The 15,884-nt window shown below is 35.5% G+C and overlaps 1 protein-coding gene across 1 annotated transcript; it reads left to right on the top strand.

Annotated features, from left to right (window-relative positions):
- Positions 1–382: 382 nt before the first annotated feature.
- On the top strand, positions 383–3,470 carry LOC138085218 (sperm-associated acrosin inhibitor-like). Its single transcript, XM_068979448.1, has 4 exons — positions 383–449; positions 1,374–1,420; positions 2,398–2,513; positions 3,428–3,470. The coding sequence occupies exons 1-4, from the start codon at positions 383–385 to the stop codon at positions 3,468–3,470; spliced, it is 273 nt and encodes a 90-aa protein (XP_068835549.1).
- Positions 3,471–15,884: the final 12,414 nt, after the last annotated feature.

Here is a 15,884-nt window from a genome sequence, read left to right as displayed (position 1 = left end):
TGTGTCACGCTGGAGAAGACTGCTCCAGGTCAGTCCTTTCTGAAACAACTATTTTCTGAGGAAATACTAAATGTCCAAAGTGCATATTTCTTTAAATGCAGCCAGGCTCCTTGTGGGCTGAGCCAAGGGTTGGGAGAGTGAACTTCTCCTTCTTAAAGTGGGCAAAGAGGGCCTGTCCTAGTGTTTCTCGCAAGCCTCTATGAGGCCTTCTGTTCACCTGTATGTCCTGTGGGTTGAGGCAAGATTCCCACCATAATTACAAATCTAGGAGAGTGGGTCAGTTCCTTTAGAAGTAAGAAACTTTCATTTGGAAATGGGCAATTTGTTCCTGCGCCGATGTGTTATGAGCATTCCTATGCATTTCTTCTACAGACTTGATAAAATGTCTTTCTTCTCATCATGGATCAAAGCTATTTTAATCATTGGCTTGGCATTTCCTCTTTATTGTGGTGAGTAAAATTTTCAATCCTGGATGAAGCAGTTCACACATCATAGAAAATGCAGGCAACAACTACTGTTATCAAGGAGTGGAGGAGCTTGCTGTGCTGGGCGTATGATACTTAAATTGGCACAACGAAATGACACGTGTTACAAATATCTTTTCACAAATTGCATCAGTTGATTGGTTTCTCATTTCCCTTCTTAGAAAGGTAGAGATAGAAAGGGTGGTTAGAATGAACAGTAGAATTTAGATATTTGTTCATTTAGGACTAAAGATATTTATCTAATTTTCCCCATTTTTGGAGTTCGGATTTCATGGTTGCTAAATGCAGAGTGTGGGGAGTAATACTGTCCTCTAGCTCTGGTATTCCTCAACAATCCTACTCATTGCTTGCCAGCTCTGAGTGCACTAAAGTCAAAATGTGTGTTAGGAGAGAACTAATTGATCCCTCTGCTGACCACTTATCTTTCTTAAAGCACAAGGTGGCCCATGAATTTCAGAGTAGAGTAGCTGTGAGGTATTAAAGTGATTCATGATACTCGACTGAGTTTGAAGAAATTAAGTAGTAAGTAACTTATTCATATTAAGTGACTTCATACAAGCATATTAAGTTGCACTAAGCAAGGTGTTTTTTCTCTGACTAAATATCTTATTTATAAAAATGAGGAAAAAAGATATCTCCACAGGAAGTTTTGGTGATTATTAAACCATACTTAAAGTTATTTTTTCATGGAGAGGTGAATTTAGAATTCTGTTTCCAGATTCGGAGTTATTTTGTGAAGTTGTTATTTTGATACTGCCACAGTAGCCTCACCTCATTACTTGCTTGTTTGTGTAGGTGATGTGTATAGATGTGGGTATATCCTATCAAAGACTGTTTTTCCCTCTTCATCATCTTAGTTTTAATCTTCCTTTTGTATGTTGATTGCAGAAACTTCTTTTGCATCTTCAAGAAAAATGAGTGAAATGCGTGAAGCTGTAAGTTAATATTGATTAATGTGGGAATTGAAAAAGGTAAACTTTTCATTATTTAGTTTAAAAGGTAATTTTACCAAAAAAAAAAAAAACCCACCTAATAATTCTTCAGAAAGTAAGATGAAGTGTCCTTATTACTCTAAGTTCAAGAAATAGAATCTTGCCAGCCATTCAAACCATCTCTCAATTCAGACAAGGTAAAAATATCCCTTACTCAAAATTTTATTATTGGGCGTAAACTTTGTTATATACCATCATCTGAAAGCAGTTAAGTGGTGTTTAAAGTAGCGTTGTTTACCCTAGAAAAGAGAAAGGCTAAAATTAAAGTAGCTAAAAAAAATTTTCCAATTATAGGAGGAATATAAAATAATAATTTTCATAAAACCTCAGAGTGAAATATTATACAGAGGTGAAGAAAATCAACTACATTTCTGAACAACTAAACAGATGACTATATTTAAACATGCCTAAAAATCAGCTCATATAGCAATAAGTAAGTGAATGAGCATTCCTATGTTCCAATAAGAATTTAGGTATTATATATTTTTTAAAAAAGCAGGTTATGTCAGTATACACACACTTCTATTTCTTTATGTAAATTACCAACACTGCCATTACTAACCAAATTATATATATATGTATATGGTTAAATATACATTTATAAACACTAATATATATGAAAAAATACATATATGGTAGTAATCTGGAAGTATCAGATTATCTAATAGTGAAACTCTTGAGAAAAACGGGAGAATTATAATGAATTCACTTTTTTATACTTGTGATAGTTGCGTTCCAGTGTTGTGTTGGTTTCTACTGTGCAGCATTTTTTATATGTGAGTAACTTGTGTCTATTTTTAAACTTCAATATAGAATATATTTCATTTTGATACATACCATGATGTGTTAAGAACAAAGAAAATTTTATTCAAGAAATTCATTATCTGAAAAATATTATGTTGTCTGTTTATGTTTAACAGCCAGAGTATAGTATATATATTCATCAATTACATTTTTGTAGCAGAGAAATGGATCCAGTCTGTGCAACAAATGGCAAAACGTACTCCAATAAATGCGTTTTCTGCAGTGAAAAAATGTAAGAACAAAAAACTCACTATTGCCTCTTCAAAAATAATGAAGACAAAATCAGAAAATAATAGGAACATCCATGTTTCTGATAGCCAAGGCATAGTAAAACATGGAAAATAACTGTTCTTTCCTGTAAAAGCCCCAGAAACACACTGGTAATCTTTGCCTGAAGTCTCATTCATAAAAATAGTTTTTATTTGACCATGAATTCCTGCTGGATGTTTCCTACATGTATAAACCAATTACGTTTACTTGATTTAATTGCTTGACTTAATACTGGCAGTCTGGTGGCCAGGATAATGTAATTCTTAACTCCAGAGGTTGAATAATAATCTCTGTGATGTAGCTTCAAGCTACAGGGAGCATAACTGAGCAAGAAATTCTACTGCCTTTAGAAATTTAAATCCATTACAATTTATGTCAGAAAGGAACTCCTCTGATGGTTCACTTTGTCCCCTGAACTCCATGACAAGACTCCAAACTTTCCTCAGAGAGCAGGGCAGTCTAGGACACTTCTACCTAAACTCCCTTCCTGCCTCCTTCCCTCTGCGGGTGTTCCCAGTCTAAAGGTTCAGCCAGCCATCCTACTTCCTGCCTCAGTTTCTCCCACTGGTATTTCCTCTCACTGAACTGGGCTTCTACTTTTAGAGACCCAGGAATACAATCTCTAATCTTCTTCTTGAGGTCTGGGTGGGTTCCAAGGCTGAGTCAGGAGGGAACATGTAGAAAGAGTCAAGTAGCCCCAGGGGGTCAGAAGGACCTGTGCAGAGAAGGGGGCGTGGAAGGGGCCCTGCTACTTTGGGAGCACAGCCCTCCTAGCTCTGTCATAGAGTCTCCTCATGGAGACACACTTAGTGCAATAGTCAGGCAGTTTTAAATACTTTTTAAAAATAATTTTTCTTTCTTTTTCTTTTTTTACAGAGAACATGGAAGATTTGATTTTAGTCACTGGGGTCGTTGCTGACTCTGCCTCAGCCACACATTCCTATGGCTTTTATTGCAATCCTATTTTGCTATGGATTCTACAACCAATTAGTCTTCTAAAACAGGGCTTTAAATTCCTAGATGACCAGACTATGCCTTCAGTAGTACACAAGACAGAATGTAGATTGTTGGAGAATTTTTCCAACTCTAAGAACCCACCAATGAAAAAGATTCCTTTTTTCTTTCTTCAATTAAACATTGACAATGGTAAACCTACCTTAATTGTGTGTTTGATAATAGAAAACCTAATACAGTTTGTAATCATGAATATTTCAGTCAATAAAATGTTAAGTAATATTATCTTTATTAAAATACTCTTTCTGTTTTTGGTTGATTAGTGGGTTAAAACACCTGAATACTTTTGGTAACTATAATTAAAGAAATAGTCTCAAAGATGAATAATCCATCACTTGGAAGTTTATTAAAAGTGCAGGCAGTTGGGCTTCTCTTTATTCTAGAGTCAAAACCTCTAGAAGAGGAATCTGGGAACTTGAATTCTAACAAATATTACACGTCAGTCTTTTGATCACAAATGCTAGCCAAGTGGTTCAGTAGCAGACCAGCCAAATTTGCCTTTATTGATTTAGAATATTCATTTGTGCTCCATGTCTGACGCTTCTCTATTTATCTCTCAACCAGCAAGAACTGGCTTTATTTGAGTGGTCAGTTTTCATTTAAAGCTTGGTCCAGACAGAACTGTAGACTGACTACTAGAAAGCAAGTTTCAGGCTGCTGCATATGTCATATCAGACCTGCTCGGCTTTTCAGTAAACATTTTTACCTCTAAAAGATAATCTATATGGGAAATACTTATTCATTTACATTCTTTAATCGTAATTCCTAATGAAAGTATCCATTAAAATATATAAATTTAGAGCCGCATTATTAAAATCCATTCAACCACTTTAATGGCCTTTTTCATTGTAAAAGACATATATAAGAAATATTATTCAGTGAATTGCTGGTAAATTTATGCATGTATTCTTTTCCATTATAAAAAATTTTAAAAATTAATTGAAGAACGCTTTCTTTACAATATCATAAAACTTAAAACAAACTTTGTTTTTTAAGTATATAGTCACAATGTTGTGCAACCATCACCACTATCTTCTTACAGAACATTTACATCATCTCACCCATTCCAAGAGAAAAAAAAACAGATAAACCCAGGTAGTTCCCAATACCCCACCTATAATTCTTGGCAGCCACTAAACTGCTTCTGGTCTCTCTGCCTCTACGGGACATTCCACATCAATGGAATCGTATAACATGTGAGATTTTATTATAAATGGAACATATAGGTCTATTTCTACAGTAATACTTTGTGTTATTGCATTTTGCTTTATTGTACGTCATGGACAGTACACTTTTTACTGATTGAAGGTATGTGGCAACCTCATATAAAGCAAGTGTATCAGTGCCATTCTTCCAACACCATTTGCTCACTTTGAGTCCCAGTGTCACACTTTGGAAATTCTTGCAATGGTTCACACTTTTTCATTATTGTTATATTTGCTATAGTGATTTGTGATAAGTAATCTTTGATATTTACTACCATGACTCATTAAGAATCATTTGATGGTCAACATTTCTTTAGCAATAAAGCACTTTAAAATCAAGGGACATGTACGTGGTTGCTTTAGACATAATGCTATTGCATGCTTAATAGACTGCAGTATGCTGTAACATAGATTTCTGTGCACTGGGAAAGCAAAAATTTCATGTGACTCACCACTGAAATATTTAGTTAATTGGTGGTCTGGAACCAAACCCACAAAATCGCCAAGGTATGCCTGAATATCAGTATATATAGAAGGTACCTTTTGTTTCTAGTTTCTTTTACTTAGCAAAATGTTTTCAAGGTTCATCCATGTTGTAGCATGCTATCATACTTCTTTGCTTTTTATGACAAAATAATAATCCATCGTATAGATAGAATACGTTTTGTTTATCCATTTATCAGTGGACTGAATCTCCTTGATGTGTATAATGACACTGTAGCTATTAACAGTCCTGTACAGGATTTTGTGTGACCATATATTTTCATGTCTGTGGATATATACCTAGGAGTAGAATTTCATATATACTGAAAGACAAGTATGATTAGCCATTAAAAAGGCATACTTCTTTTTTGGTAAAAATTTTCACATTTTTATTGAAATTTTGTGATTTCATTTTTGTGATCTACATGGTGGATTTTCTTTGTTTAAATTCTCCAATATTAATTGTTAATGAAATTGTTTAATGGAATGTACACTTTAGGAGTCACATTGTTAAAAAAAAGCATTCAGTTTGTTTCATGACCTTTTTCTCTACATAGGTTGTGTAGAATAAGTTTTCAAAGAGTAAATCAGAATCAAAGTGAGATACTACCTCATACCCATTAGAAAGTCTACTATCAAAAAATCAGAAAAAAACCCAGATGTTGGCAAAGATGGAGAAAAATTGGAATTCTTGTGCACTGTTTGAAGAGTGTAAAATGGTGCAGCTACTATAGAAAACAGTTTGGCAGTTCCTTTAAAATTTAAAAAAAAAATTACCATATAATCCAGTAGTTCTTCTCCTGGACATATACTCAAAAGACTTGAAACCAAGATCTTGAAGAGATATTTGTATGCCAATATTCCTAACAGCACAGTAGCGAAGAAATGGAAGTAACACCTATGACCGTCAACAAATAAACAGATAAGCAAAATACAGTATATACATACAATAGGATATTATTCAGCATTGAAAGAAAAAATTCTGACACATATTATAACAAAAGACAAATACTCGATGATTCCACTTATATGAAGTACTGCTAGAGTAGTAACAAAGCCGTAGACACATAAGGTAGAATGGTGGTTTCCTGGGGCTCAGGGAGAGGGAGATGGTAGTTGGGTAGTTGTTTAAAGGGTAGAGAATTTTAGTTCTGTGAGATGAAAAGAGTTTTAAAGATTGTTCAACAGTGTCAATATATTTAATGCTAATGAACTGTATGCTTAGAAATGGTTAAGACAATAAAATTTATATGTATTTTACCACAATTAAAATTCTGAAAATTATTCCGTGAACCCTGATGTATTCATATATGTATTCTTTTTATTTTTATTAAGAATATTGCATAAAAACCTATTATGTATCAAGCCCTAAGTAAGATGATAGGGAAAAGCTGTTAAGCAAAAATATATATAATACTGTTTTTTCGGAACTTTCAGTATACTATTTAAAATTATTGTCCACTAAGAGTGGAAACCATTTCTTATTGAGTCACTATTGCCTACCAAAGCTCTATGAAGCAGCTTCCCATATGTAATCTAACTTAGTTTTACAAGAATCTTATATTTTACTCAATAATGAAAATGAAAACCTTGGGATTTAATGATAGTTAAAACTTGACACTTTGGTAGTAAAAGGCACTTTTAATATGCAACTTGTATTTTATTACTTTTAAAAATGTTTATTTTGATATTTATATACCAAAAACAGTCATTTTTAGATATAATGCAATGATTATTATAAATATACCTAGATATATAACCATCACAACAATTTAAGAACATTTATATCCTCCAATGACTTCCGTCTGAGCCACCAGGGCTCAGACGGTAAAGCGTCTGCCTACAATGTAGGACACCCGGGTTCGATCCCTGGGCCGGGAAGATCCCCTGGAGAAGGCAACGGCAACCCACTCCAGTAATCTTGCCTGGAAAATACCATGGACGGAGAAGTGTGGTAGGCTACAGTCCATGGGGTTGCAAAGAGTTGGACGCGACTGAGCCAGTTCACTTTCCTTTCCTTTCACATCATCCAGTATAATCTTTCTTATATTTTAGATGTCACTCCTACTTCCAACCCTCAGCACCAGGCAACCACCAATCTATGTTTTATTTGATTGCTTTGCCTTTTCTGGAAGTTTTATATAAATACAATGAAACACTATGTTGTCCCTTGTGTCTACTGCTTTGACTTCTTTTTCTTTGTATAATGTATGTCCCAAGAGGATGAAATGGACAGAGATGCCCCATCCAACAAAATTATTCAATTGAACAATTAGGTTGAACAAGTAGGGGTTGTGAGAAGCAGGTTTTATAGTAACAAGAAATACAGTGACCTCTCTGCTATAGAATGATGTCATTTGCTTGTTTCAGTAATTTTCAGACTGGCATGGAAGTGAAACCCATCAGGTTGAAGACCAACTGGAATATAGTTGATCCTGCTGATAGAGGTACTATCCTGTGGGCAGCCATTGTCATCGGTTGGGATTTGTCCCTGGTGAGAGCATGGAATCTCATGGTCAGGCATTTGAGGCTCTGGAAGATCCCCTGGAGAAGGGAAAGGCAATGCACTCCAGTATTTTATTCCTGGAGAATCCCATGGACCAGGAGCCTGGTCGGCTATTATAGTTCATGGAGTCTCAAAGAGTCAAACACGACTGAGCAGCTAAGCACACACAAGGCTCAGATATCCAGGCAGGACTTAATATATGTTGTTGTTGTTGTTTTTTTAATGACATCTTTTTTGTTTATAGATTCTTTTTTAAGGTTTATTTATTTATTTGGCTGTGCTGGGTCTTTACTGCTTGGCGCAGGCCTTCGGGCAAGCCATGGCATGGGCTTCTTTGTTGTGCGTGGGCTTCTCATTGCAGTGGCTTCTCTTCTTGCAGAGCACAGTCTTCAGTAGTTGTAGCACATGGACTCAGTAGCTGTGGCGCATGGGCTTTGTGGAATCTTCCTGGACCAGGGATCGAACCCGTATCTCCTGCATAGGCAGGTGGATTCTCATCCACTGTACCACCAGGAAAGTCCAATATGGTATCTTAATTTAGGCTTTATACCAGATATAAATATATAAAAAATCATTTGAAGTAAGAGAAAGGTAGAGAACTGATAATCCTGAATATTAGAATGTTTGATCTCTAGATCTTATTCTGTCGTACCTGTCATTCAGGCAGGTTCTTCTCTCTGGATTTCATTTAACCTTGCTTATACAATAAGACATTGCATTAAAGCAGGGATTAGTTGTCTGCAAGCATTTTTGATATTATACCCTCATAGGTAAAATGTTTTATAATATATATTTATTTTAATTATATATATCATTACTATAATGTATTTTTAAAAATTATATTAAAGTATAGTTGATATACAGTGTTATATTTCTACTGTACAGAAAGTGACTCAGTTATACATATATATTTATTCTTTTTCATGTTCTTACATACATTGACAGGAACGTCTTTTGATCAATATAGAACATAACCAAAAACAGAAATTAAAAAGAATGTAAAAATTCATATTGGAACATTTCCAGGCATCCAGCTTTAGAAACCACACAACATGATCAGTGTTAAAAAAAATGTACAGTAAATTTGTACTAAGGAACCTTCAGTCTCTCACTTGCCATCCCCGTACACACATCAGATCATCTCTATACTATTTCTACCATATAAGATAGGAAAAGTAATAGACTAAATATAACTTTTCTTTTCTCTCTGTAACTCTTTAATACAGTAAAATTTTTCGCTATATTACTCCCTAAAAGGTACAGCAAAGGAGGATCAAACTCAGGAAGCCAACAAGGCCATGAAGGCCATCTATTGGCCTAAGGAAGGAAGGTGAGAACACATCCTGAAAAGTTAGAGTCAGTATGTGTGACATAAGGCAGGTTTGGTGATTATGCTTCTGGTATGTATGGAACTGTCAGCATTCTGAAGAAAAAAATCCCTTGCCAGGTTAAGATAGGACAGATATAAAAGAACCTTGCCATGGCTATGGCTATAAAGAGGAAGAAATCTTTGATGCATTTATCCAAATAATGAAAATCCAAAATGATTTCAGTATAACTACTTATTCATGAGACCCTGCAGGGCTATTTCTGATTCTTCTCTCCAACTGGTTATATGTACACTGATTCATATTTCCCTATTTAGTCAAAGGTATTCAACTCATCATCACAGAAACTCATCTGGGGCAACCTCCTGTCTTCCTGACTTAATAAAAGAGTAATGCAGTTTAGTAAAATTTATCTTTCTTATCATAATAGCATATTTTAGTGTATTTAAATTTGTACATCTTAGTTCCTTATTGTCAAAAAATGGACTTCGTTACAGCTAACTCACTTTTCCATGAAGACTAAGAAATGTGCAGAGCCTTAACATACTTCTTGAAATATCAAATAAATGAGAATTTCTCATCTTCTCTTGAAAAAACATTAATGAAATGTCAACAATCCTTTTTTATACTGCCCCAACCTGAAAGAAAAATATATAAAGCAACAAAGGTAATGTTTAAATAAGCTGAGATAAGATGGTTAGTGGGCTTTCCTTTCATGATTTAAGACAGAACTTCAATAATCTATAATTTTAGATAATTACACCTATGATGCTTACTCCTTGGAAGAAAAGTTATGACCAACCTAGATAGCATGTTGAAAAGCAGAGACATTACTTTGCCAACAAAGGCCCATCTAGTCAAGGCTATGGTTTTTCCAGTGGTCATGTATGGATGTGAGAGTTGGACTGTGAAGAAAGCTGAGTGCCGAAGAATTGATGCTTTTGAACTGTGGTGTTGGAGAAGACTCTTGAGAGTCCCTCAGACTGCAAGGAGATCCAACCAGTCCATTCTGAAGGAGATCAACCCTGGGATTTCTTTGGAGGGAATGATGTTGAAGCTGAAACTCCAGTACTTTGGCCACCTCATGTGAAGAGTTGACTCATTGGAAAAGACTCTGATGCTGGGAGGGATTGGGGGCAGGAGGAGAAGGGGACGACTGAGGATGAGATGGCTGGATGGCATCACTGACTCGATGGATGTGAGTCTGGGTGAACTCCAGGAGATGGTGATGGACAGGGAGGCCTGGCGTGCTGCAATTCATGGGGTCGCAAAGAGTCGGACATGACTGAGCAACTGAACTGAACTGAACTGATCTCTGGAGAAGGGAATGTCAACCTATTCCAATATTCTTGCCTGGAGAATTCCATGGACAGAAGCCTGACAGGCTACAGTCTATGGGTTTGCAAAGTTTCGGACACGACTGAGTAACTTCCATCACACTTTAACCACGTATCTGTGAGGACTAAAGCAAGTAAGTTCTGTGAAGCCTTACCACAGTTTTGATAATAGAACATCTCTATTAGTATCAAATTCCCTTCCTTGGTTAAAGACACACACACACACACACACACACACACACAACTTTAAGAGCGTTTCAAACTATTTTTTTCTATCAACCTTTTTTAAAGCAAGCACAACAGAATAGAACAGCAAAGGCAAGGCTTCAGTAGATTGAGATAGTGACTCAATAGCATTTATTTCAATGATTTGGAATAAGATGGAACTGAAATAGTCCACAGGAGTAGATCGATACTACAAACTCAATTATATAACTTTCTGAACAACTGTTATGTTCCTAGAAATATAAGTAATTTTATAATACCAATTTTCTCAAAAGAGCTTTACACAGGATTGTTTCTTATTTAATTGTGAATAAATCTTTTAAGTATCCACTATGTTCTTTCAACCACTTAGGGATATGAGAGTGACAGAGAACAAGAACCCACAAGAGACATTATATTTTTTGCATGGTTAATCTTTTTTATGTAGGCAATCATGATTTTCATAGGAAATTATGTATGCCTTGTGTTTTCTAAAACAGGAAAGTCATTAAAATCATATAGAGTCAGAAATATTGAATTCAAGAATTTTCAAACTTTACTATGAAAGAGAATGTATAGATCAATCATATAGAATGTGTCCTGAGTTTCCTTACCCTTTGTAAAAACCATGGAAATACCCTTCAGTAAAACAGAAAGGATAAGAGGAATCATTTCATATAGAAAGTTACATCAAGGAATCAGCATGGAAAATAACTAATAAATTTAAGTTGGTCACCACGTTTCCTAAAAAGAAAAAGAAAACATAATTACATTATAAATTCTGTATGAGACTCACCGTGTTTCCCCTGAGTTAGGATTTTTGACTAAAGGACTCAGAATTGGTATAATCTATTTTTTGAAGGGCCAGGAGCTGTCTAGTGACCATAGCCAAACTCTGTAGCCATCTTTTGTCTTCTCTATGCCAGTGAAACCATGCTTACTTGCTCTATAAAAGTATGTTTTGACTGGCAAATAGTGTTTTAAGAATGAGAATCAGCCTTCTCTGCTTCAGAATAAATTGACGTCATTGCCTGTTTAATTTATGAAGAGAATGAGAGTTTTCTTTTATGGACTGGCCTGGCTCTCTGTGCAGATTCCAATGGCTTTAATTCCAATTTGCACTGGAAAACTGCACCTTGGGGCAGATCCTATTGAGGCATATCTCAGAGGCTGGCTGATCATCTAACCAGGTTTTGAGTATTTTCTGACCCTCAATTCCCTATGTAGATGTCCCTCTTGCCTCTTCTCCCACCTATGGAAAAGGAGGATGGACACACTGCTTGCTAGGCCGACTGTTTGTCTACTGATGCTTCTCCAGTTGTGATAATCCTCCTGCTGAATTTAACTTTCCTGAGGCTTTTCTCTAGTGTGGTCTTCCTTCTTACCCATCTCTCCATCCCTGAGCAACAAAAGCATATTGACCCAACCTCTGAAAGCCACACTATTTGGATCTATCTTCATAGGAAGGAAAATTTGTGTTTTCTTCTATTGCTTCTTCTATTGTTTTCTATTGCTTCATTGTTTAGTAGCTTCTCTCTTTAAGACATAATCAAATACTTACGTTGTGATCAAGTAAGTGCATGAAAATCTAGCCTAATTAAAAGTTAAGTGAATAACAGAATTTTGGAAATTTAGTTCAAAGAACAATATTTAAGATACAGTCCCTTCTTTATCCTGTTTCATTCTATAAAGGGTCACTTCGTTGTTCCTGCACGGTTTGTAATTATAAATGGACTAAAAATGTGTAGGGAAAAGTTAAAAAATCTGTACAATGCAGATAATGAAAATATATCTTTATAATGAATATATTATCTCAATGTGATTAAAGTAAAAGTTAAAAATTGTTTTAGGTGAAGTAATTCATCTATTTCTACTGTTGTTAACATTTTAATTGTTTAGTTATATTTCATTCATTTAATTTGGGTGTTGCACTGCAAATGAGAGTAATTATAAAGATAACCCCACAACAAAATTCTTTAGAAATGATAAATTCAAAGGTATAGCAATTGTGCCTTAGTGTATTTGAATTAATGCCAGTACTGACTAGAGTTCTTTTTCTTTTATAATTTTATTTGTTTATTTATTTTTGGCTGAGCTGAGTCTTTGTTGCTGCGTGGGCTTTTCTTTAGCTGTGGAGCGGGGGCTACTCTCATGCACCGGCTTCTCACTTCATGGCTTCCCTTGTTGTGGAGCACGGACTCTGAGCTAATGCTCAGTAGTTATGGCACACAGGCCCAGTTGCTCCACAGCATGTGGGATCCTCCTGGATCAGGGATAGAACCTGTATCCCCTGCACTGGCAGCAAACTCTTCATCACTGAGCTACCAGGTAAGTCTCTATCCTAGAGTTCTTAAAGAGACATTAATATTAAAAATAAGCGTTAGTATGAAGATAAACATACAGATTTTGTTTCTTACCTAACTTCATTGCAGAATGCACGTGCATTGCTATATGTGTTGCCATCTGATGCACAGACAGGAAAGTATTCATTGGTGCAATCCATCATATCTTCAAACTTGTCACAGTCAGGCTACAATAACAATATGAAAAGCATCTTCCACACACTGTGAGCCTACTGATGTCCTAAACTTAGTTCTTTCTTGATTTAATATTTGAATATCCAATTTGAATTCAAATTTAAATACTGTAATTATAATATTAGAATATTTCTTGACACATGGAACAAGCTCTGTGACGGTTTTGAATACCTGAAAATAGTTAGATGGCACATTCTATTCATATCTATTTTCTTTTCCACTCTCCTATTCTGAGCTACCATCACCTCCTTCAGGTCAATTGTAGTGTCTGTCTGGGTGGTTGACTACAGCCACTTTTAAGATTCCCAAATATTTGTATTGAATCCTTGTATCTTTGCTAAAAACAAAGCCCACTTTTCTTAGGATCAACATTCAAATCCTTAATTGCCTATGAAACTAAATATCAATGGCTTCCATCAATTATCTAAGTCATCTTACACTTTGATCTCTGTCTTTGTGTTCCAGCCCCAGAGATCTCTCCATTTTGGACAATATCTGCACTACTCTTTCACTGTTACATGTAGTTCACTTGCTCCTTATTTCCCCAACACATCCACAGTGCTATTATACACTTCCTTAAACCACCCAAGTTGTATCTGAGTCTTGCTATCTTCTGCTGCTTCTCAAAAATATGGAACTGTGCTGCTGAGGAAAACAGTATATACAATAATATTTTTTGATGGTATAACAAACACTAAGTTTTAATTTAAACATCCAAATGATAGTTTACCAGATGTATTTCAAAACTTGTTGAAATTCCAAAGAGAATACCTGCAACCAGAGCATAGATTAATAATATGTCACTCTTTGATGTTCTTTGACAAGTTATTATCTAAAAACAGAATAAAGAATATTATTCTTTGTAAAAAAAAAAACTCAGTATATATTTGTGATGATGTCTTTGTGTTTCCGAGATTATGCAATGAGTTGACTCATTGGAAAAGACTCTGATGCTGGGAGGGATTGGGGGCAGGAGGAGAAGGGGATGACAGAGGATGAGATGGCTGGATGGCATCACAGACTCGATGGACGTGAAGCTGAGTGAACTCCGGGAGTTGGTGATGGACAGGGAGGCCTGGTGTGCTGAGATTCATGGGGTCACAAAGAGTCGGACACGACTGAGTGACTGAACTGATCTGAACTGAACTGATACAAGAAAAATCCAAAACTTAAATCTCAGTCAATATGCATTCATTTATGTCTGCTTTGAATCTGACTACATTGCACATACTCTTCCATAGTAGTTTCTATAACTCCAGCTAACAGTAACTCTGTCAAAAATAGGTAGTACCCCACTTTGTAGATGAGAACTTTGAAATATAGTAAGAGCCTGAACTTACATGAAAGCATTCCACATTCAAGGATTAGGATCTGCAAACAAATTCATTATATCTCATCTAGCCTGCCAGGCTCCTCTGTCCATGGAATTCTCCAGGCAAGAATACTGCAGTGGGTTGCCATTCCCTTCTGTAGGGGATATTCCTCACCCAGGGATCAAATCTGGATCTCCTGCATTGCAGGCAGACTGTATACTGCCTGAGCCACCATGGAAGACCAATTTTATTCTAGTATGCTTTAAAAGCACCTCCTACATCATCCATTGAGCATTGGTATAAAAAATTTTATTATCAGTCTCATCAGTGAGGACTCTATCCATAGTTGGCCCAAGTTTTGACAAATACTGAATGATTAAAAGTTTCTCACTGAGAGAAAAATTACTCACCAGAGGAAATGGAAGATGCCAAAATGAAGAATGAAATAGACCGTATCATTTGAAAGTAAGCCATTTTGTCTTTTCAGTGAACTGGGAGTGAGGCTCTGGGAAAAGAAATGGGTTCAAATAGTAGTCCGAAAAGACACATATCTTGGTGATTGTATTCAGCTGAAGGAGAATGGCAAAGATTACTTCCTTGACGGATCCTCACCTCAAAAGAATACCTCTGCTCTCTATCCATCCCAACATTCCCAATTAGAAAGGCCCTTTGGCTCAATCTTCATGAACACTTCAGGAAGAATAAAATAATTTACTGAAAATTGTTCATACAACATAACCATTTATCAAAAAGCAGGCATATATATGTAGCTACTTTTAAAAAATGGTATAAAAGGAGGATGGAAAGATACCATCAATCAATCACTGCTCTGCTCTTTGTCATTGTAGATTAGAATATATTCTTCATTCTGACTTCATTTGTTAACAATTATTATTTTTAAGATTCATGTATGTTGTTACATCTGTGGATAGGAAATTATTTTTTAAATCACAGAATACTATCCCATTCTTTAATGAATATACCATAGCATGCTTATCTAATCACTTACCAAAGTGGGCTTAACCCTATTTGAGTTGTTTCCAGTTTGTGGCCATTATAAACCAAGGTGCTATAACATTCTGTACATAGCTGTGTATGACATTTATATTTTTCCCTCAAGTAACTAACTGGGAATTGGATGGCTGAATCATATAATGGGTCTATGGTTTGTTTTTTAAGAAACTATTAAACTTTTTATAAAGAAGTTTTTATTTTAATGAAGTCCAATAAATCAATTTACTTTCCTGTATCATGCTTTTGATGTCATAGCTAAGACATCTTTCTTAAGTAAAAAATCATAAAGATTTTTCCTTATTAAAACTTAGTTTTCTGTCTTACATCTAGATCTAAGAAGCTCTTCATGTGAATTTTATATATGGTATGGAGTGTGAATTGAAGTTCACTTT

This window comes from Capricornis sumatraensis, chromosome 9 (assembly GCF_032405125.1).
Source record: "Capricornis sumatraensis isolate serow.1 chromosome 9, serow.2, whole genome shotgun sequence".
Classification (NCBI taxonomy): domain Eukaryota; kingdom Metazoa; phylum Chordata; class Mammalia; order Artiodactyla; family Bovidae; genus Capricornis; species Capricornis sumatraensis.
The sequence above is the reverse complement of the archived record's forward strand: the minus strand, read 5'-3'. Positions and strand labels throughout refer to the sequence as shown.